This window comes from Mustela nigripes, chromosome X, assembly GCF_022355385.1.
Source record: "Mustela nigripes isolate SB6536 chromosome X, MUSNIG.SB6536, whole genome shotgun sequence".
NCBI lineage: Eukaryota > Metazoa > Chordata > Mammalia > Carnivora > Mustelidae > Mustela > Mustela nigripes.
In genome coordinates this window covers 109,086,463-109,107,294 of record NC_081575.1, presented here as the reverse complement: position 1 = coordinate 109,107,294, position 20,832 = coordinate 109,086,463, and the positions used below count along the sequence as shown (strand labels likewise).

The window sequence follows — 20,832 nt, the reverse complement described above, 5'->3', positions numbered from 1 at the left end:
ATGTCTCCTCTCTGGTCTTGCATATTGTCTACTTTTTCCACTGTAGCCTTTAATATAGTAATCATGATTCTCTTAAGTTCCTTCTCTGATACTTCCAAGAGCTGTGCCATATCTAAGTGGTTCTGAGGATCGCTTTGTCTCTTTAGATTGCTTTTTTATTGGCTTTTGGCGTGGCTTGTAGCTTTTTGTTGAAAGCTAGACATTTTATACAAGGCAGCAGATACTGTGCTAAATAAGCCTTTCGTGTAGGAATTTGTGTGATCCCAGCCAGGAATTGGGCTGGGTTGAGGTTTGTTGTTCCTATGGACACCAGAAACTTTTAACTCCTCTAGTGATCTTTTTTGTTGCTCCTCTTGGTTTTGGGGCTTCCCTTTGTGCTGCTCTCCAGAGAAAGCCTGTCTCTTGCAGCTCTCCCTGCTGTAATCCACCGTTATTATTCCTGAAGTTTTGTCAGTGTGCTAGTGGAGCATGGGGGGGGTAGTCTAATTACATCTTATATGTAATACATATAGAGGGGTGCCTGGGGGGCTCAGTGGGTTAAAGTCTCCACCTTTGGCTTAGGTCATGATCTCAGGGTCCTGGGATCGAGCCCTGCATCTGGCTCTCTGCTCAGCAGGGAGCCTGCTTCCCTTCCTCTCTCTCTGCCTGCTTGTGATCTCTCTCTGTCAAATAAATAAATAAAATCTTAAGAAAATATAGAAATATATTATATATTTATAATTGCAGTTTTCATTTTCTAGGGTACTGTCTTTTCCTTGTTTTGATATCAGAGTAATACTAGCCTCATATTTATAAATATCATATATTTAGATATTATAGCTTATACATTATAAGCCTTAATTTCAGGGGTATAGTATTCACAAGTGCACCTGACCCTCTTCCAGAGATAGAGCTCTCCTTGGCCAGTCTCTTCCCCCAGATGCAATGGGTATCCAACAGTGTTCTTAGTCAACAGACTTGAGACCCTTCTGCCTTAGGATTAAATACTTATTTTTTAGGTGAGTTGGGGGCTGAGGCTGGGTGTGGGTGAAATTCCCTTCCCCCAGCTGCGATGGTATTTCACCAGTGCCCTCAGACCATGTCCTTCCCACTGCAGAATAAGCTTTTTGTCCCTTAAGTGAGAAAGGTCTGTGTGGATTTCTCAGTGGCTCCATGAAAGAGCCATTTGGGGTCCTGGAGGAAAAGCCTGTCAAAGTGTGGGAACCTCTCCTGCTAGGAGCTTCATACTCTCAAGCTATCCCACACTCAGCCTCCAGCAATTTGTTCAGTTTTCTACCTTGATCATCCTATCCACTTCTCTGGCATCTGGTAGCTTCTGTCCCTGGTAAGCAAATGTCCAGGCTCCATGTCTCATAGAAACTCTCTCCAGATTTTGAAACAGCCATTTGCTCTGCAAACTCAGTTCTCTTTTACTTTCCGGTCTGTCCAGACTTTTTCTTATTGTAAGTATGGGAAGGACATCTTGTAGCTCTCTCATTTCTGAGCTGAAACCAGAAGCCCTATTCAATCATATTTGACCTGTAAGAATGTCAATTTCATGCGGTTCAACCTAATAGACTATTGCGTAATTTCTGGATAGTGCACCTTGTTGTGATGTGGCCACAATCGAATAGAGATCTCTGGAGAAGATTACGATGAATTATTCTATACACAACTCATGGAGAATGAGATAATTTGCCCTGCCATGACAGTGGTTCTCAAGTTTGAGTGTGCATCAGAATCCCCAAAAGGACTTGTTAAATCACAAATTGCGGGGTCCCTTTCCAGAGTTTGATTCATTAGGTCTGGGGCAGGGACCCCGAATTTCCATTTCTACCAGGTTCCTGGTTGGTGTTGCTACTACTGCCTTTCCAGGGATCACACTCTAAGAACCCAGGACTCGTGTGCATCTCCTCCTAATTCACCACTTTCAGAGCAGACGGCCAGCCCGAAGGGGCAGCAACCAAGTTCTCATGTGACCTCAGAGAAGTGCCAAAAGCAAACTGTCAGAAATATGCTCAACTTTGAATTCATTCTTTCTCCAGAGCAAATCTAGCTTTTTAAAAAATATTTTGTTTGTTTATCTGATAGAGAAAGAGAGCGAGCACAAGCAGGGGAGAGGAACAGAGAGGGGGAAGCAGGTTCCCCGCTGAGCAGGGAGCCTGACACAGAACTTGGTTTCAGGATCCTGGGATCATGACCTGAGACGAAGGCAGACACTTAACAGACTGAGCCACCCAGGCACCCCGGCGTGAATGTAATTATAAAAGAATGCTTTACATCTTAAAACAGGGGTAGCCATGGTTTTCTAGTAGTGGATGACAGTCTTAGAGATAACAGTGTACGGATCATGTGAATTTGTTTTAATATCCATGGTAATGTCAGCACTCTTCAGGCTCTGGGCGTTGGCTGAGACTCACATACAAGTAAAGTGCCTCTGAAGGCTTTCTTTGTAACCATTTTATGTCATGAACTCTCCCTAATGCTATATTTTTGCACAGAGTTTTCCTTTTAAGATTTTATTTATATATTTGAAGAGAGAGAGCACACACAAGTAAGGGGGAGTAGCAGAGGGAGAGGGAGAAGCAGGCTCCCCACCTAGTACAGAGCCTGATGCGAGTCTTGACCCCAGGACCCTGGGATCATGACTCAAGGTGAAGGCAGATGCTTAAGCAACTGAGCCACCCAGGCCCCCTGCACATAGAGTTTTTGTAAAGGAAAAACTGTCCTGCTCAAATGTATAGAATAAATTCCACTTGGCATCAGTCACAAAGATCAATTCATGTATTCAGTCAACAAATGCATATCAAATGCTTACTATGCACCTGGGTCCGTTTTAGGTACTGGGGATACAGCAGTGAAGGGAATGAAGTTATTGCCTTTATGGTGGTTTCATTCTAGGGAGGGAGACAGAAAACAGATGGGTGTGTGTGCATGTGTGTGTGCGTGTGTGTATGTTAAGTAGGGGATGGATGTATGGGGGTCTGAGGGAGGATTGAGGCTAAAGTTGCTCTTTGGTTTAGGGGGTTAGGGACAGCCTCTTTGATGAGGTGACCTGTGAGCAGTGACTATCCAGGAGGAAGAGACCCAAGCCTGACACCCACAGAGGTTTAGGCAAATAGAACTTTGGGGACATCTGGGGGGTTAGTCACTTTTGCATACTAATGTTAATTCAACTTGCCTGTTTATAATCAGGCAAGAGTTATTCCTTACATTTCTAACATTTTTTATAATTATCTTTATTTACCAAATAATAATATTAAAAGAAAACCATTTTGTAGCTCACAGTTTCACCACCTTAATGAAACAAATACTTTCATTATATTGTTTTCCTTTCTGGGGACTTATCCATATAAATGAATATTTTTTCCAGTTTTATTGGGATATAATTGGCATATATCACTGTATAAGTTTAAAGCATATAGCACGATCACTTGATTTATATGTATTGTAAAATGATTACCATAATGGGTTCAGCCAATATCCATCTTCTCACATAGACAGAATAAAAAGGAAGAAGAATAAAGGGAAAAAATTTTTCCCTGGGATGAGAACTCTTAGAATTTACTCTCTTAAAAACCTTCCTATATATTGTACAGCAGCGATAGCTATATACCCCCAGAACTTATTTATCTTACAATTGGAAGTTTGTACCTTTTGACTACCTTCCTCCAAATCCCCCTCCCCACCTCTGGCACCCACAGATGTGATCTCTTTTTCTGTGAGTTTGGTTTGGCTTTTGGTTTTTGGATTCCAAATATAAGCGAGGTCATACAGTATCTGCCTTTCTCCATCTGACTTCCTTCACCTAGCATAATGCCTTCGAGGTACATCCATGGTATACAAATGGTAGGACCTCCTCATTTTTAATGGCTAAATAATATTCCATCGCATATACAACTTTTCTATCCATTCATCCATCAATGGGCACTTAGGCTATTTCCATGACTTGGCTCTCATAAATAATCCTATTATGAACACAGGGGTACAGATACCTTTTTGAGTTGGTGTTTTTGTAACTTTTGGATATATTCCCAGAAGTGAAATTGCTGGATCATTTGGTAGTTCTGTTTTTAATCTTTGAGAAGCTTCCATACTGTTTTCCATAGTGACTGCACCGACTAACAGTTCTACCAACACTGTGCACGGGTTGCCTTTTCTGCACATTCTCACCAGCATTTATCTCTTATCTTTTAGACGATGGTCATTCTAACAGGTGGGAGGTGGTACCTCATTGTGGTTCTGATTTGTAGTTCCCTAGTAACTACTGATGTTGAGCATCTTTTCATGTACCTGTTGGCCTTTTGCATATTGTCTTTGGAAAAATGTCTATTCAGATCTTTTTCCTGTTTTTAAGTTGGGGTATTTGTTTTTTTGTTATTGAGTTGCATGAATGCTTTATGTTTTTGATATTAACCCCTTATCAGATGTGTAGTTTGCAAATATTTTTTTCCTATTCCATAGGCTGTCATTTCACTCTGCTGATGGTTTGTTTTGCTGTGCAGAAACTTTTTAGTTTGACATGTCCCACTTACTTATTTTTGATTTTGTTGCTTGTGCAAAAATTATTCTTGCTAAAACCTTAAGCAATTCATACTCATACTCCACTTCTAGGAATTATCTTCAGGAAAAATCAGAAATGTGGACATAGATTTATGCCCAAAGAGGTTCATCACAGCTTTACAACATTTAAAAAAAATGGATTTAGGAGCACCTGGATGGTGCACTTGGTTTAGCCTCCAACTCTTGGTTTCAGCTCAAGTCATGCTCTCAGGGACATAGGATCGAGCCCTATATCAGGTTCCATGCTCAGTGTGGCATCTGCTTGAGAGTCTCTCCCTCTCTCTCTGCCCCTCCTGCTTGTGCTCTCTCTCTAAAATAAATACATAAATCTATTAAAATTTTTTAAAATTGGATTTAACCAAAAGTACCCTTCTTCCTCTGTCCTCCCCACTCTCAAGGCTCCAGTTCCAAGGTCCCTGGACTTCTCTCTGGGGTCATGTCCTCATACTGTGGAAGACTTGCCTGTGCATCTGCCTGCTTCCCCCAATTTGAGCTCCAGGAGCACAGGGGCTACGTTGCATCCAGCACCTATCCTGGTGTCCAGCACATCGTAAGGACTTGACACATGTTCAACCTGCCCCAGCCAAGTTCTTGGTTCGCTCAGATTGAGATTCAGACTGAGAAAGAATGATGAGGCTTGAAGAGAATCTTAAAACTTCTGTTTGACTTTTGTGGAATAACCACGGAATTGTTAGTGATTTTTTTTCCTGGTTTTTCTGTTTGGTTTCAGGATGGCCTTATTGGCTTGCTGAAAGTTGGTCTGTAAACCGCTCTAAACTTTTTTTTTTAGTTAATAGAAACTATAATGGAGTTTTGCATTTCCAGGGCACCTTCCCATCAAGAAGTTCAAAGCCTGACAACAAATCTTAATTTTCTGGAGACCTAGTAACATTCTACAGGGGTGAGAGGGAAGGGAAGCTTTCACGACTTAGGCTTAAATGACGGTGCTGTATCTGCCTCATTTAATTAAACCTGCTGCCATTTAAAGAAAACTTCCCCCAGGGAATCTGGGTTCCCAGGAATTCAATTCTCTTGTTTTTTCATTTTTTTTCTTTTTCTATTTTTTCCTCAGAAAATTCTAGCTACAGCCTGCCAGGTGACCTTGTTCTATTGTTCGGTTGAAGTATTCTATCACCAAGGGACACCTGGGTGGCTCAGTTGGTTAAGCATCAGCCTCTGCCTCTGACCCTCCACCCCTGCTCGAGCTCACGGTCTCTCTCAAATAAAGAAAATCTTTTTTAAAAAATAAGTATTTTCTCACCTATTGCTCTAACAAGAAAAAAGGAATAGCCCATTTTACCATGAACTCCGAATTCACAAACATAATGACCACGCAATGTCATTTATAGGAAAGGCTGTCCCTCGCAACAGCCACTCCAACGTGGCTAATGATTAAAAACAACATGAAATAAACCACCTCCCTGGGACCTGCATCTACTTCAGAGATTCTCGTTGGCTTCAGGGGCTGCCTCCTGCTCCATGTGTTGGGAATCAAGCCTCAGTGACCCAAGGGACAGAACTAGGAATGACAGCAACTGCTCATCACCTTAAGAGACATGACGCCCTCTCCATCCTCACACTACCGACAAACATTTATTTCCAGCCAGGAAAGAGTTTCTCTGCCTTGGCCACTGTGTTCCCTCATTAGACCGAATTTTGGGAATGGCATCCTCTTCCCCAGGCCTGGGTCGCAGGCACCGAGACTTCACTCTGTTGGATGCCGTCATCAGCCGTGTTGAACACCTAGCACCCATGCACACGCGGCTTTGTTGCACTTCTCATTTGTATTAAACCAAAAAGAAAAGCTTTTCACCAAGCCCTCTTGGGGCCTCAACATCTTGACATTAATTTGTGTGAAAATAGCTAGAGAACGAAAACCTAATCAATACAGAAAAGAGACCCTGGTGACCTCAGGTTAAGATACAAAGGCCTTTGTGGGGCCTGGGATTATTATTAATAGAGACTGTGGCAAATGTGAGCAATAAATTACACACCCTGTGGTTTTCCCATCAAGGAGCTGGTTATGAAAGGAAATAAAACTCTGCCATTAGTAGCCAAATGCACACATGTGATACAGGCTGTCCTTATAGGAGAAAACAAATCATGTACTTGAGTATGCTGTCTAGAGGGCTGTGGATGAATAAAAGTGGCTTAACACAATTATTCAAATAATGATAATTTAATGATTTTTACACTAAAAAACAACATAGGCCTAACTAGAATTTTCTGCCAAAATAGGAATGTTAAATTGAACAACGTAAAAATGGAATTCACAGCCATGGATTTTAATGGGTTGTTTCTGTTCACTTGGCAAAGATAAGTGGGGTGAGGGGTACTATCTTCCATGTCTTCCAAAGACATTTCTGTAAGAGTAATCAAGTTGTGTAAAATGGAGAAAAATGGTTTGAATTCCAAGAAATCATTCCTCTTGGACCATGACAACTTTGAACAAAAATATTTTCACAAAATTTCATTTTAATCATCTTCTTTACAAAGCACAATACTTAAGACTTTTCTAAATACAATTTTAGAAAATGAAGCAAAAAAATAATCTCCATAGATGCCGGTCGAGTCCATGCTGAATGCAAAAGAATTTTTTCAAAAGTGATCCTTCCAAGCTTTTCAATATTCTCGACGGGTCCATTTTGTAAAGAGTAAAGATGGTGGCTGTTCGGGCAGTGGCTCGTCAGGTCCATAATGTAGAATCCTCTTGCTGGTTAGCCCAAGGGGCAGGAATGAAGCTAGATATGCCAACTCCTCCTTCTAGAATCACTTCTCCCTCTCTTTATACAAAGAAAGCCTGTGGCTTCTCTGAGGGGAAGATGACAGCCCTCGACATTCTAGGTTGCCAGTGCCCCACCAGGGCGCTCAACCTCTCAATTGAATTATTAACAATCCTACTTCGCATACACATCGTATAAAACTATATCATTAGGGATTTTCACGATGAATAAATGAGAAATCCAAATGTCAAAGAATTCAATCCTTATTCTTATACTAGGCGGTGGGAAATCTCTCAAGGCTTTAAGTTGGACGCAGAAATGCTTAGAAGAGTGAAGGGGTTCAGGAATGTTATATGCTGCCCTTGGAAACTTGGTGCTCCCTGCCCCAAGCACACTGCGAGCAAGGCTGCTGCAAAGGCAACATGTCCAGACATGGGAATGCAGGATGGGGGGTTTCTTTCTTTACAAACTCCCTTCCCCTTAACCGTGCCCACCGGCCTGGAAGACCAGGGGGCCCGGATTCGGTGAGTACAGTACTCGAGAGAAGTAGCCTCCAGCAGCGAGGACGAGCATGTAGGCAAGAGGAAGGGGGGGAAGGGAGAGATGAAGAAGGAGACATTTATCTGTAATACTTGGGATAATCGATACCATGTGCTGATTTCTTTTTTTGTATTACTTCTCCCGTGTTATCAATTCTCATTCTTTGTGGTTGTGCAAATCCATTAATATTTAGTACTTTAACTCTAAAACTCAGGAAATAGACAAAGCAGCTTTTGAGAAACATAAAACATCATCGGGACCCTGATGGGACCACCCCCAACCCCCAATCCCCCAACAATCTTGCAATACAGTCCGCCCCTTGTTTTCAGCTAAGAATGAGGAAACAGTTACAGAGGCTAAGCCTGAGGTGTTCATTTGCTACAGAGATAGAGCGGACAGGCAAACACCAGTTTCCTTGGGGCGGAAAAAGCAATTCCACGAATGCAGGAAAAAACCAGTGGCTACACTTCAACAAGAGCCCCCCTCCCCACCATTCGCTTGGACCTGAGGAAGGGGTTACAAGAGAACAAGGCAAATGACATTAGGTGAGTACAGTTTAAACAAGAGCACACACCGATAACCCAGTGCGGGAAATAACACAACTTCCCCCCCTTGTTTTCATTGCATTTTATGTTTATTTATTTTTGCTTTCATAATGCATATTCTGTTCACGCAAAAGGTGCAAAAGACAGGAAGCAGGGGTTTAACTTGGCTGATGAAAAATCAAGCAGGGGTGACATTTCTAGTTCCATGAACAACCTACAACTAGGAGAACTTAAACGTCACAGCAGGTACCACAGAGCGCGCCCAACTTCACAGCTGTCTCCTCTTGGGACCTTTGGCTAGGTGAGAGAAGCTTTGAAGATGTGGCCTCTAGTGGACTTTGAGAAGTGGCTTTAAAAAAAAAAGTGGTTTTTTTTCTTGTATTTTTGTGTTTTTGTGTTTTTTTAGTTTTTTAGTTTTTTTGTTTTTTTGTTTTGTTTGGTTTTGTTTTTTTGAATCATGGTAGCTGCATCACAAAAGCTCCAATCAAGAGGGTGGTAAAAAGAAGGCACAGATCATTGCAAATACCAGGTTTTCTCTTTCTCTTTTTTGTAAATATACCATCATATATAAGCTAAAATTTATCTCAGGGTGGCGGGCTTGGCTGGCAGGGGAAGGACGGGTCGGACCTACAATTGCATATGTAATAGAATCCTAGAGGGCACACAAAGCGAGGCAGCTTCCTGCCTGAAGCAAAAGAATGGGGCACTCGCTCTGGACTATGTGTGATACAGACACTGGGAGAATCTGTGACAAAACACGATTAAAAAAATCATAAAATTATAAAGCTTGTAAACGAATAATCTGAAATTACATTTTATTAATGGAAAATATCATCAAAATAGTACCACTATGGACTAAACTGCCTGAGTTTTCATTTCGCATGAGATCTCATAGTAAAAAAGCCTTTAGCACAATTTGCTCTAAGTCACAGCCAGTGCCATACCCAGGATTATTCCATGGGGAGGAATCTCCTCTTAGATGGGATTTGTGTTGTGCTATCAAGACTTCTGTGCTAACCTTTCAAACAGGGACACATGGAGGCAAACCTTTAATCTTTTGGCACAAGGTTATTTTGGCTGGGGTGGAAAATTTGAGTCTTGGACTCAGGATGAATAATGTGATATTTCATTTATCAAGTATTCATTTTGATTGAAGAGTTTTCTTTATGTCATTAACTTCCATCTATAAAGGAAAAACAAGAGCCGGACAAAAGCATAATGAATTCGCTGGACTGAGAGAAGCTGAAAGATAATCAACCTGGTCGAATGAAAGAAAAGAATCAACTTCACACTTTTCAAGGTGGAATGGGTGACGTGACATCTGAAGGACGAGAGGACGAGGCCAAAAGTGACGGAAACCTAAAGAACGGGCATGCAGATGCGAGGCGCTAGGAAGTGGTGGGTGTGTGCCTTCTCAGGCTCCCGGTAACCAAAATTTGTAGGAAGCAGCAAGAATTCCAGGGTCCAGGCCAGAGGGCAGAGCGGGCTGTACCGATGTGCTGGGCCACCTAGCGGTGTTGGAAGGCAGCTCTGGTGGGGCCCAAGAGGGTGTCTATCGGCAACCCCCAAGTGACGAGAAGCGGTTACCTATCCTTTCTCTAAGCAGCAAGGGTCCCAAGCAGCACCAGGGACACCAGCTGGACGAAAGCTCGAAGTCTGCCTTCGGCCTTCTGCAACCCCCGCATATTCTCTGTGGGCATGCAACATGCACATTCTCATTTGGTAACAGCTGAGTTGGCTCAGGGGATGGCGGGGGATGGGGCTCTGATGCCCTGGCAGGACCAACGTGGCTCTTGGTGAGAAGTACAGAAAAGCGAGCGCCGACTGTGGACAGCTGTGGTCCTTGGAGTTCCAATGACAGAAGCCAGCTGGCAACGGGCCGCCCCCAGCACCACGCCCTCTGGCAGTTGCTGTAATGTGACCTTTGGAAATTGGAGGGAACTTTCCACAGAGGAGACGTTTCAGATAAATTCCAAATGACAAACCCTACTGGGGGCACATGGATTCATGCCTCCCTTCCCCCAAGACTTTCTGGATCGCAGGCAAGGACTAAAGTGAGCCTACACAGTTCTAAGAAAATGGCCACAGGAAGTGCATCAGAATCTACAGAGAAGGGACAGTCGTCTACTTTCAAAATGAAGTCCTGAGGCAGCCACCACCCCTGACTGGCCCTCTCTCGAGGCAGCCAGACCCCAAGGTACCCACCTGCAACCGAAGACGGATTTTCTTCTCTTCATCCAGCTCTGACAGTAACTGCTTAATCTCTCGTCTGAAAAGCAAATGGCCATGAAATTAAACATAAGCCCGGACTTTGGCAGTAAGAGCTAAGAAGTCTCTTACCACCACCAAACCCATCTGAGCATTTTACAGCGAACACATGGACACAACATTGTGTTCTTTCTTTGCATTGTTACTGCTTGGCATTTACTGCAGACAGAAAGGCTCACTATTATTTCTGGGCTCCCCAAATATGTGGCCATCAAACAGGAGGTCTGGAATGATCTTTGAGATCCATTCGTCTAAGCTTCTCCTAAAGGGAGAAGATGGGGAAGGTGAGGCCAGAGAGGTGGCCTGACTTGTCCAATGGCTCGACTTGAGGATCCGAGCTCTGGTTCTGCTACCCTCCCTCTCGCTGGCCCTTTGTTAATAGAATCACTGGTCTTTAGATATATTTACATAATAATTTTCACTGCGGCCCAGGTATGTCTTACTTTCACAGAGTTTTAAATTAATAAAAGGTTACTGGTAAGTTTTCATGGATTCTCACAAAATCTTACAAAGAGTAACACCTGAAATCTCAGAGTTAAAATAGCTCAACTAACCATATGGTAATGACGTCACAGAGAAAGCAGACGTGAGTTAGGGTACACAGTCTAATGCCCTTTACAACATTAAATAATGAAGTGGAACAAAGTTAATCATCTTGCAGACTCAGCACTCTACTCAGGACACTGCAACCGTCGCCATTCCGGCCAGAGAATGGTATCGCATTTTAGGGTAGCAGATGCTCCATTTTACGTGCACATTTTTACTAACGAGTTTGGAAAATCAAAAAAACAAGGACTGCAGAGAAAGTATACTAACTAAGGTATAAGTTATATTGCATTTGCTCCCTTCAGATGAGCCCCATGACGGTCCCTGTATGTGGCTCAACAGCCGGGCCCTGCTACCGGGTTCTAGGATGCTAATGGGTTGTTACTCGTTACCGTATTTACTCAAGCCCACGCCATGCACCTCTATGTCAGCGGGCACTACTTAGAGCTCAGGAGAGAGGTAGCTGAGACCCAAAGCAGATGGCGTGATTCCAGGAAGACTATGGCAGGTCGGAGGAGTTAGCTGGGGAAGCCAATGCAAAGAATGTCACGAAGTCTTGAACTGGTCAAAGAGGGCCTGAGCCCGAGAGGAGGAAGGAACACGGGGGGATTGCTGGAGAAGAGCCAAGGCAGGAGCAGGGAGGGGAGGAGCAGCACACGTGGGGAGGAGGGGGGTCTGTAGGGACTTGCGCTGAAGGCTGAGAGAGAAGGGACACGACACTTAGAGCTAGGGAGCTACGGCCGGAAGTTTTAGGGACCCAGTGGCCCTGGGCAGGATGACTGTGAGAGGCAGGCATGCGGCAGGGGATTCTCTCACATGCCGATTCAAGAAGACGTGGGCTGGGGACCGACGGTCATGGGCAAATATGCCCGGGCTTCCCAGTGCGGAGGAGCGTGGGGCAGAACGGCTTCAATCAATGGCGGGTCTTCATTCTGAGGCAGACACAGGCCATTTCTGATGTGGCCAGTCCCTCTCAGAGGACTGAAAGGGCTAAAGCCCTGGATCTGGGCCAGACCGACCCCAATGATGGTCCTCTTCAGAAGGCTGAGAACCAGCACTCTGGGATGTCCTGGGGCCATGGGGTCACTGTCTAGGCAGGAGACACACGCTACCTGGACACGGCTGGGGCCCGTGGTTCCCCAAGCCTGTAACCTGCAGACTGAGAGAAGAGCTGGGGACTTTCAGGAGTGAGAGGCGGCCTGGCTGACCGTGAGAGAGCCTTTCTAGCTCCATCCAGCTGATTCTGCATATTCGATGGGCATCTTCCGGGTGGGGGCTAAGGCCAGGGGGCCCAATTTCATTCGGCCCCTCCCAGCTGGAGTGGAGCAGAACCCAAACAGAGCCATAGTTCTCCAAGTGAGTTCCTTATAACCCTTGTCCTAGGGTGATCTAGAGAAAAAAGAATGTTCCAGAAAAATAGCATACATTATCCTCTCCACCTTTCTGGTGTGCAGCGAAGGCTCAGAGCTGTCCTTTTGGAGAAAAAAATCAATTGTGTTTAACCCAATACTCCCCAAAGTATCTGGCCACAAGACACATCAGGGCCTCTAGCTCCATGCAGGGTGGCAGGTGTCCACTGCCCGGGGACCTCCCCCTCCAGGAGGCCAGGAGCTGGGGCTGCTCTGTGCGCCTGAGCCCCTACCTGGCCCGTTCAGTTCGCTGCATGGCTCTGCTCTTGGCAACCCTAGATCGTTTTTCAAAATTCTGTTCAGGAAACGCCTGCATAGATGCCTCCCCATCTAACTCCTCTAAGAAAGAGCTAACTGATCCCTAAACTCTGAGCCTCAGTTTACTCAGATGAGAACTGCCTACTTCTAACCCTTTTACTGTTTTTGTCACTGCATGCGGTATCCTGCGTAACAGTTACGGGTGCTATTTATTTTTGCCTTCAGGTCTTTCTTGTCGTCAGAGTGCTCCCCAAGGACCAGCGATGCAGAGAGTGTGTATAGACATGCATGGAGAGAGCCCCAAGTCTCATGGGAAGAACATCTTGCTGAGAGTAAAGTCTTGGGTTTTAAGAATCCCCGCATCTCTCATTCCAGCCCCTAAATGCAAGCCAATCACTTCATCAGACAGCGAGCTGAAGAAATGGCAATTTTGCTGGTGCTGGAGGAAACGCGGGCTGTTGGGCTAATCAGGAAGTGGTAGAAGCGCATACTGTATTTTATGGGGATTTAAAGATCGTTCTGCTGGGTGCATTAGTCCTGCTGGGTGTATTAGTCCTGGTAAGTGACTCTGCTGTCTGCCCCACAGCCAGCCCGTGCCCTCCCTGCGTGCTGCAGATCCGGTCACACAAGGAGCTGAGGGACACGAAGCCTCTCAGGTTCAAAGCCACCTCACCCCTGCTGCCATCCCCCTGGGGGAGCGGGCCGCCCACTCGCACGGGTGGGAGACCCAGGCTTGCAGAATGTGGCCCTGGCCCAGCGGGCAGCAACTTGGGAGGTGGACGAAGAAGGGGCCCCGGACACTCACTTCTGCTGGTCCTTCATGGTCTCGATGATGCTCCTCAGCTCGCGGACCTGCGTCCTTAGCTCCTCCACGGCCGCTTGACTGCCGGCTGCGGGCTCCATCTTTGGTTTTCCTTCCGAGCCAAACAGAGACGGGGAGTTGGCTCTGTGTCCGGCTGTTCCCAAAGAGGACGACAGGGGGGCGGATGTCGCCGAGGACAGAGGGGCTGGCCCACCAGCGCCGCCTGCAGCCATGCTCCCTGGCTTGGGCGGCAGGGACGCTTTGTTGTCGGACACCTGCGATGAGGGAAGGCGGAGAGGATTCAGGCCGGGGATCGTGTTCGGGTAAGTCCCCGTCTCTATCCCCGCGCCCGTCTCCTGAAACACACTCGTCACTCACCCCTTTACCCACAAGCCCTCCAGGGCCTACTTGGCACAGGCATCCCCCCTCAAGAGCCTTCCCCTACGTGTTTTAAATTCGACCACCCACCTGGTAGTTCCTAACTGGTTTAACGTATGAGTCTGGAGGCCCACCTGCTTGCTAGGCTCTGCAAACTCTTAAGTGAGCAGAACATCTTCCTAGCTCCCGAGAGCTCAGAACACAGTGAGGAGCGGACAGACCAGCCGACACACTGCAGACGCGGGGGGTGCTCTGCACACAGGGAGGTCAGCGCGGAGACATGAAGCACACACAACAGACCGACTAGCCCAGAGGGAAGGTGCCGGGGAGCTGCTGAGAGCCCCATCCTGGAGGAGGAGGACTGGGAGGCGGCCAGAAGAGGAAGGGCGACTGGAGAGGACAGTTCGAGGATGCAGGGAATGAGGCACATTCATGGCAAGCGGTCGCTCGGCAGCGGGGGCGGCCCTAGAGACGGGGTGCAGGCTGGGGAGGTAGAGCGGGCCGGGCAAAGGGGTGACAACATCCTGCACAAAGCTCACAACGACTCCGGCTACAGAAGGGCCTAAAGGTGGGCACGCCTGGAGGCCGAGGGAATTCCTGGGAGATTCTCATCCAAGGAAAGCCAGGAATGGTGGGCGTCTGACAGACAGCAGCCAAGGGCAGAGAGCAAAGACAGCTCTGAGAGCTGTGGCGAAGGCAGGCTCATCCCACCGAGAGACACGGTGCCTGGCCTCGGGGAGCAGACCCCCGGCAGAGGGGGACGTGGGTCCGGACAGGCTGCAGGGCCGGGGGAGGGGACGGAGGAAGCCGGCTGGGAGGTTGTACCTTTCTCAGCAGGAGGAACAGCCTGAAGGCCCAGAAGACAATTTCACTTTTGACATTCTGAGTTTCAGGAGCCTGAGGGATAGCCAAGGGGACACGTCCCAGGGGCAGAGCCAAGGAGTGAACAAGTGCGCTGGGCCAGAGAGATCACCTGAGGAAGCGGCACCATGGGGTGAATAACACGGGATGGGGGGAGAAGAGGCCCAGTGATGGGACCTGTGGACTTGGCGAATTGAAGAGGTGGGGAGGGAGAGACTCAGGGACCGGGACAAAGAGCGCTGACCAGAAGAGGGGCAAGACTTACAGAAGTCCCCTGAGAGATTTTCAGAAGAGAAAAAAGGGTTGGATAAGCGGGTCAAGGGCGCGGAGAGGAAAACAGGGCTTGGGGGGCCTTTGGTGCCACAAGGGAGACTGAGGCCTAATCACGGCAGGTCATGGCCCGAAGAGGCAGAGAGAGGCGTGGCCTGCAAGTTTAGAACTCTCTTTCCAGAAAGCTGGCTGAAGACGGAGGTTGGGAGCAAGAGAAAGTGTTCACGGAGAAGCCTCAGGAGGAGACGGACTCATGCAAGGGTTCTGTTTGCTTTCAAAGATGGGGGAGACGCTGAGCTGGATGATATCCTCATGGAAAAGACCAAGGCAGGGCCAAGCTGGAGACAGAGGAGACAGTTCGGGGAGGCCTGATGGAGAAGTGTCTTGCCCCAGGAGGAGGCTGAGAGGGCACAGGAAGTAGGACAGTCACGGGCAGGAGGGAAGAGGGGCATGGGGCAGCCCGGGGAGGAGGCAGCAGCAAGGGAAGGTGAGATCCTGAGACCTAGGGCAGGGGAGCAGGAGGGCAAGCAGAATGGATGCTGGGAGGCAAGGGGCTGAGTGATGGGGAAGTTGAGGCTGGTGGTGAAGCTTGCCAACACAGCTGGGACTCGCCCAGCAGCAGGTGCCCAGGGCAAGAGCCAAGAAGGGGCTGGCTGGCATGGTGCGGAGGGAGAGTGAGGATCCGGCTGTGCTAGAGGGAGAGACTGGGCAGAGTGAGCCAGAAGCAGATGGGCCATCATTCCCAGCCTCTCCGCCCGCCTTTTCTCTGCCAAGTTACCATTGAGGAAAAGCGCTTTCTGCTGCCAGGGACAGCGCTCCGCCATCCCGTGCTTATTGCTGTAGGAGTTGTAGTAAGAGGGAAGAGGGACTGACATTTATGGAGCGCTGGTCACGTGCCGGATGTCCGCTAAATGACTGAAACAGGGCTCGGCTGGCATACACTTTTGAGAGCAGGAAACCAAGGCTTAGGGACGTGGTGGAGAAATTCCCCAAGTCCACAGCTAATAACTGGCAGGACTGGGCTTCAGTCCCCTCCCCTGCCGACTGGACGCTGGAGCCCCGTACCGCGACGGTGGCTGCCTGAGCGTGACGATTCATGCTCCCCTATCGTTCATTTCTTTGTTTCTTTCCTATTCCGGGGTTCACACTTTTCCCCACTTCGCACTCTTCATCCCCCCCTGTGCCTCTTCCAACCTACCAATGTCCTCACGGACTGACTTCCAGGCAACTCTTCCATCAATGCGTCTTGCAGCACTTCCTACCTCACTCTCTGTCCCAGCCCACTGCAGCTGACAAGGACTTCTGCAAGCCCTCACACAGTATTGGTCACTATACACCCTGCCCAAATTTGTTCAGGTGGAATTTATAGTAAGTGATAAACAACATGCCAGCTCCCAGGAAGAGAAGCGGGCTCCTGGAACGGAACTGAGAATCCGAAACCTGCAAAGCCACTGCCCACCAGTAGATGTCACTACAGAGACACCCCGGGGCCTGCAGAGAGACCGCAACTCTAGGTATACATCCTCCCCTCATCAGAAAGAGCTGCGCTAATTCCAATTTCTGCAAATGGAACCCTTTTGTGAAGGAAAAATGCTTCAGTTTTGTGAATAACTACCACTGATGTGTTTTCCAGGATCACAGTTTGGTGTACCGGACCAGGTTTTTAAGAAAATTCAGACATGTGTAATTTCTTAAATGTGCAAGAAGGAAAATCCTACATACCCTGTAATTTCTTTGTGTTAATTCCTGGTTCAAGTGTCTTTAAAAAAGGACTGCAATCTTCTGCTGTTGGGCAGAAAGCAGTTGCTAATGCGTATAGAAAATAATTCCAACTGACTGGGTTCTCTTAGCACCAGAAAATGCATTCCGAGGATGAACAGGACGAATACCAGGTATCTTTCAGAAGTCCCGGGCAGATGCTACCCACTGCCTTCTTCGTTCTCACAAGCCGGTAATTAAAAATAGCTATACCATTCCCCGGGCACGCAATGAAATGAAAATGTTTTTAGACTCTAAACTGACCATAATAAATGAATCCAAAACTGCTTTCTTTGAGGGACCCTCATTAGTTAGAGTCGTGTGCTACTGCCAAACATACTCTGCTACATCATCAATTTTGAACACAAAAGCCAAGATGTGCCGGCAGAGTACACAGCACTTAATGTACGTAGTGCATTCTTTCTCCACACCTCTAAGCCCTTCAAGTTGCTTGGGCTGTGGTGGCGGTGGCGGCAGTAGTGACATGTGACAGTGTATGTTTATGTGTGGCTGCTGGTATGAAGAGATCAAACCACAAGAGAAAACATGGAAAATCAACCACTCAACTTGTATCTCAGAGATTCTGCCAGCTTCAGGGACTTTGTAACATGTCTCTGGGATTTTGATGACTAAAGTAATAACTATTACAGAAGAGTAACAAAAACTTGCATTGTCTGTTGCACTGGACTGTTTGTGTCCCCTCAATTCATATGTGGAAACCCTGACCCCCCTGTTGTGATGGTATTAGGATGTGGGGCCTTTGGGAGGTGATTAGGTCATAAGGGTGCAGCCCTCATGAGCGGAATTAGTGCCCTTAGAAAAGAGACCTCACTTAGCTCCCTCTCCCTCTTTCTACCACGGGAGGACACAACAAGAAGTTGGTGGTATGAGACCCTGAAGAGAGTCCTCACCAGAACCTACCACACTGGCACTCTCATCTGGGGCTTCCAGCCTCCAGAAACGTGAGAAAGAAATTTCTGTTGCCTCTAAGCCGCCCCATCTACGACTCTGTTAGAGCAGCCCAAACGGACTAAGCCATCTGGTGATCCTTGTCAGGTTTGTAACTCGTCATCAGAGCACACCCGAAAAGGCTGGGGTCCGTGCTGTCTGGACACCCTTGCCTTGGCTGGTCACTCACTTGGGATATGGTAACAGTCTTTGAAGTTTTCTTTGATGCTTCCACTCCTCTGTGTGCAAGCGAAACATGTTCCTCTTTATCTTCTTCGGGACTTGGGGAGTCAAAGATATCAGGGCTTGAAAGGGAAGACTGGATAAAGCCAAAAGAAAATGCTTTTGTCAGAATTACACCTTAGCTGACAGAGCTTTTGTTAACATAATGCTGTATGCTTTTCAAAGCACTCGCCACTTCTATTTTGTTTGTCTCCTTATTATAACCTCGAGAGGCAGAAAGGGTGCTATTATCTGTGCGCTAGAGATAGTGGCAAACTGGGACTAAGAAGCGAGATTTCCTCCAGCAGGGATCTTTCCATGGGATCCTGGCACCGATGCCTGTCGGGCATTTCAGCTGTCCGGGCCTGCGTCACCCAGCTTTTCCCGCTCCCACCACCCTTTGGAGCCTCCCTTCTTTCTGTGAACACTTGCTACTGTGTGCTAAGCGCTGAGCGGTGGTAAGCTTAGGTGACATGCCGGACACGGTCCCAGCTCTCACAAGGCTGACAGTCCAGTGGGGAGGGACACGCAGGGCAAGAGGAGGCTACCTCTGACCTGTCTCTCCTCCTTTCCTTCTGGATCCTTTTCCAGGACCACGAAATCTGAGGCAGAGCAAAGTGCCTGCTAGAACTTGTCGGAGAGGAACCATTCCAGGGGGCACGAGGTCACGGGCCTGCGGGCCAGGGAGCAGCATTTCCGCACTCCAGGGCACAGCCCTGCCTGCCCGATGGCCAGCTCACCTCTAACTGGGCAACTTATGGCTAAATCTCCACCCTCATGGGCACAGAACGGCAGCATCTTTTGGTAGAATATGGGAACAATACTCCTATCCTTCCTGTCTCACTGTGAAGATCAAAAAGCTGGATGAATGTGAACCCGTCAGTGGAGTTCACTTGGAAGTAAACGATTATTGTGCTAGAATCTTGCTATTTTAGCAAAAAGCAAATGAAAATGAAGAGTTTCTGAGGCAAGGGATTTTTTAAAAATGAAGAATCGTCCAGAAATCTCTTTGGGTGAGCTTGCATTTAGCCGCATGTCTGTGCCGTCTACCCTGGTGGTGGGAAAATCATCCTATCTAGAATCATCACTGGTGTCATTACAGAAAAATCATGCCCACATCACCCCATGTTTATTTTCATCTGTTTATCTTACTTTCTAAGGCAGGAAACTAATATATCTAGGGATTTGTAAGCAAAGTCTTAGAATTAAAAGGTCTTATTTGTTTATCTTTGTTTTATCTGAAAATCCAATTGCCTAGAATAATCCCCCCAACTAAGCTTTCTTATTACTCTAAGCTTAACTGCTTAGTCACATTGCAGTGCCTGTACCCCTTCACTTGGAGATTTTATTCAAAAAGCCAGTTTCCTTCTGTGTAATCTACAGTTCGTGAGCTGCCAATCAAATCTCGCTCTTTGAATTCAATAAACATAAAGAAGCTCAGACTAGGGTGAGAGGTCCCAGGCTGGCTAATTCTGACCGGTGTATCTCCGCAGTCATTCCTTCCAATGGCCTGGTAGGAACATGTCCATATCCAGGATCCCATTTTGCTATGAAAAGCCTATGGGTCTAAGTAGAGGAAGAGCCAATACGAATTTGAAATGTCCATCCACATGGGGATGGATGGGGATAAAGGGAAGGGAGTAATTATACTTCTTTAAAGCACAAGTGTATCCTGTTATTTTAAGTCTACACATGAAATCGTTGCACACAGAATGCCAAAATTTGAGTCACGGCACCATAAGCTTCCTAAGGGCAGGGACCTTGTATGTCTCACTCCCAGTCATAGCCTTTGTACCTGGCTCAGAGCTGAGTCCACACATGAGGTGCCTTTACCCGGTTCCCCAGATATACACGAACCCCCAGGCATGGGATGCATGAACCAAGGATGGGGTGGCGGATGGTAAACTGACTTCCTCTGTATTTAATTCCAGATGCCTCAAGGCCCTCTAGACCTTTCAAAGTTGGGACGAATTTGGAGGAGAAAACAAAATGGAAGGATTTATAGAGAAGATGCGGGAGATAGGATCAAACACTTAGAGATACTAAGAGGCAAGTAAGTAGGTTGTGTGTGTGTGAGGCATGTCGGGGAGGGCACAGGGAGAGGAAAGATGGTAGTGACACAGGACCCTGTATGAAGAGTAACAAAATAAGCCACTTGGTCAAGCTTTTCTTCCGGAAAGGTATCAACACATGGTTAGGGTAGTTTCCTACCAAGAGGAAAAGTAGCATGATTCAAACCCCACCCCCAAACTCAACAGATAGAGAGAAGAGGTTCGAAGGAAGTGGCATTCTCTTTCTTCTAAATGCGGCCCTCTGCGGTGGGATCAGTGATGAGGCGAAAGGAGGAAGTGTTCTGGAAAACCTGCAAAAGGTTAAGTCCTTAGTGTATCTGGGTCAATGAAGATCATAAGACCTTAGACCTGCATTCCCAGCAAGGACAAGACAATGTGATATGGGAGAGGGAGAGAGGGAAGGAGGGAGGGAGAGAGAGAGAGAGAGAGAGCGAGCTCATGGATGCATCAAGTTTTTTTTCAATGACATTCACTTCATTGTTTATAATGAAGAAGTGGAAGCAATAGTGCACTGACCAGATAAACTCTCATATATCCAGGCTGGAACACTAGGTAGCCATGAAATGTGACATCATGGAAAATGGGCAATGATTGGGGAGAAAGTGCACAATATGGTGGGGGGGGGAGCATGTACTATGTACCCCATTTGGAAGAAATAATGTTATATACATACAAATACAATTTTAAATA

The 20,832-nt window shown here is 47.0% G+C and overlaps 1 protein-coding gene across 3 annotated transcripts in view; it reads right to left on the bottom strand.

Moving 5' to 3' along the window:
- Positions 1–9,148: 9,148 nt before the first annotated feature.
- SH3KBP1 (SH3 domain containing kinase binding protein 1) overlaps positions 9,149–20,832 on the bottom strand; it is a 244,058-nt gene continuing 232,374 nt past the window's right edge. For 2 of the 3 annotated variants that reach the window (XM_059384726.1, XM_059384728.1), the window contains 4 exons: positions 18,039–18,167; positions 13,637–13,908; positions 10,556–10,619; positions 9,149–9,533 (listed from right to left, as the gene is read on the bottom strand). In XM_059384726.1, the coding sequence (XP_059240709.1) occupies positions 9,492–9,533; positions 10,556–10,619; positions 13,637–13,908; positions 18,039–18,167 (507 nt within the window). In that variant the 3' untranslated portion in view covers positions 9,149–9,491. The remainder of the gene's footprint in view (positions 9,534–10,555; positions 10,620–13,636; positions 13,909–18,038; positions 18,168–20,832) is intronic. The other variant, XM_059384727.1, reaches the window with a different exon arrangement.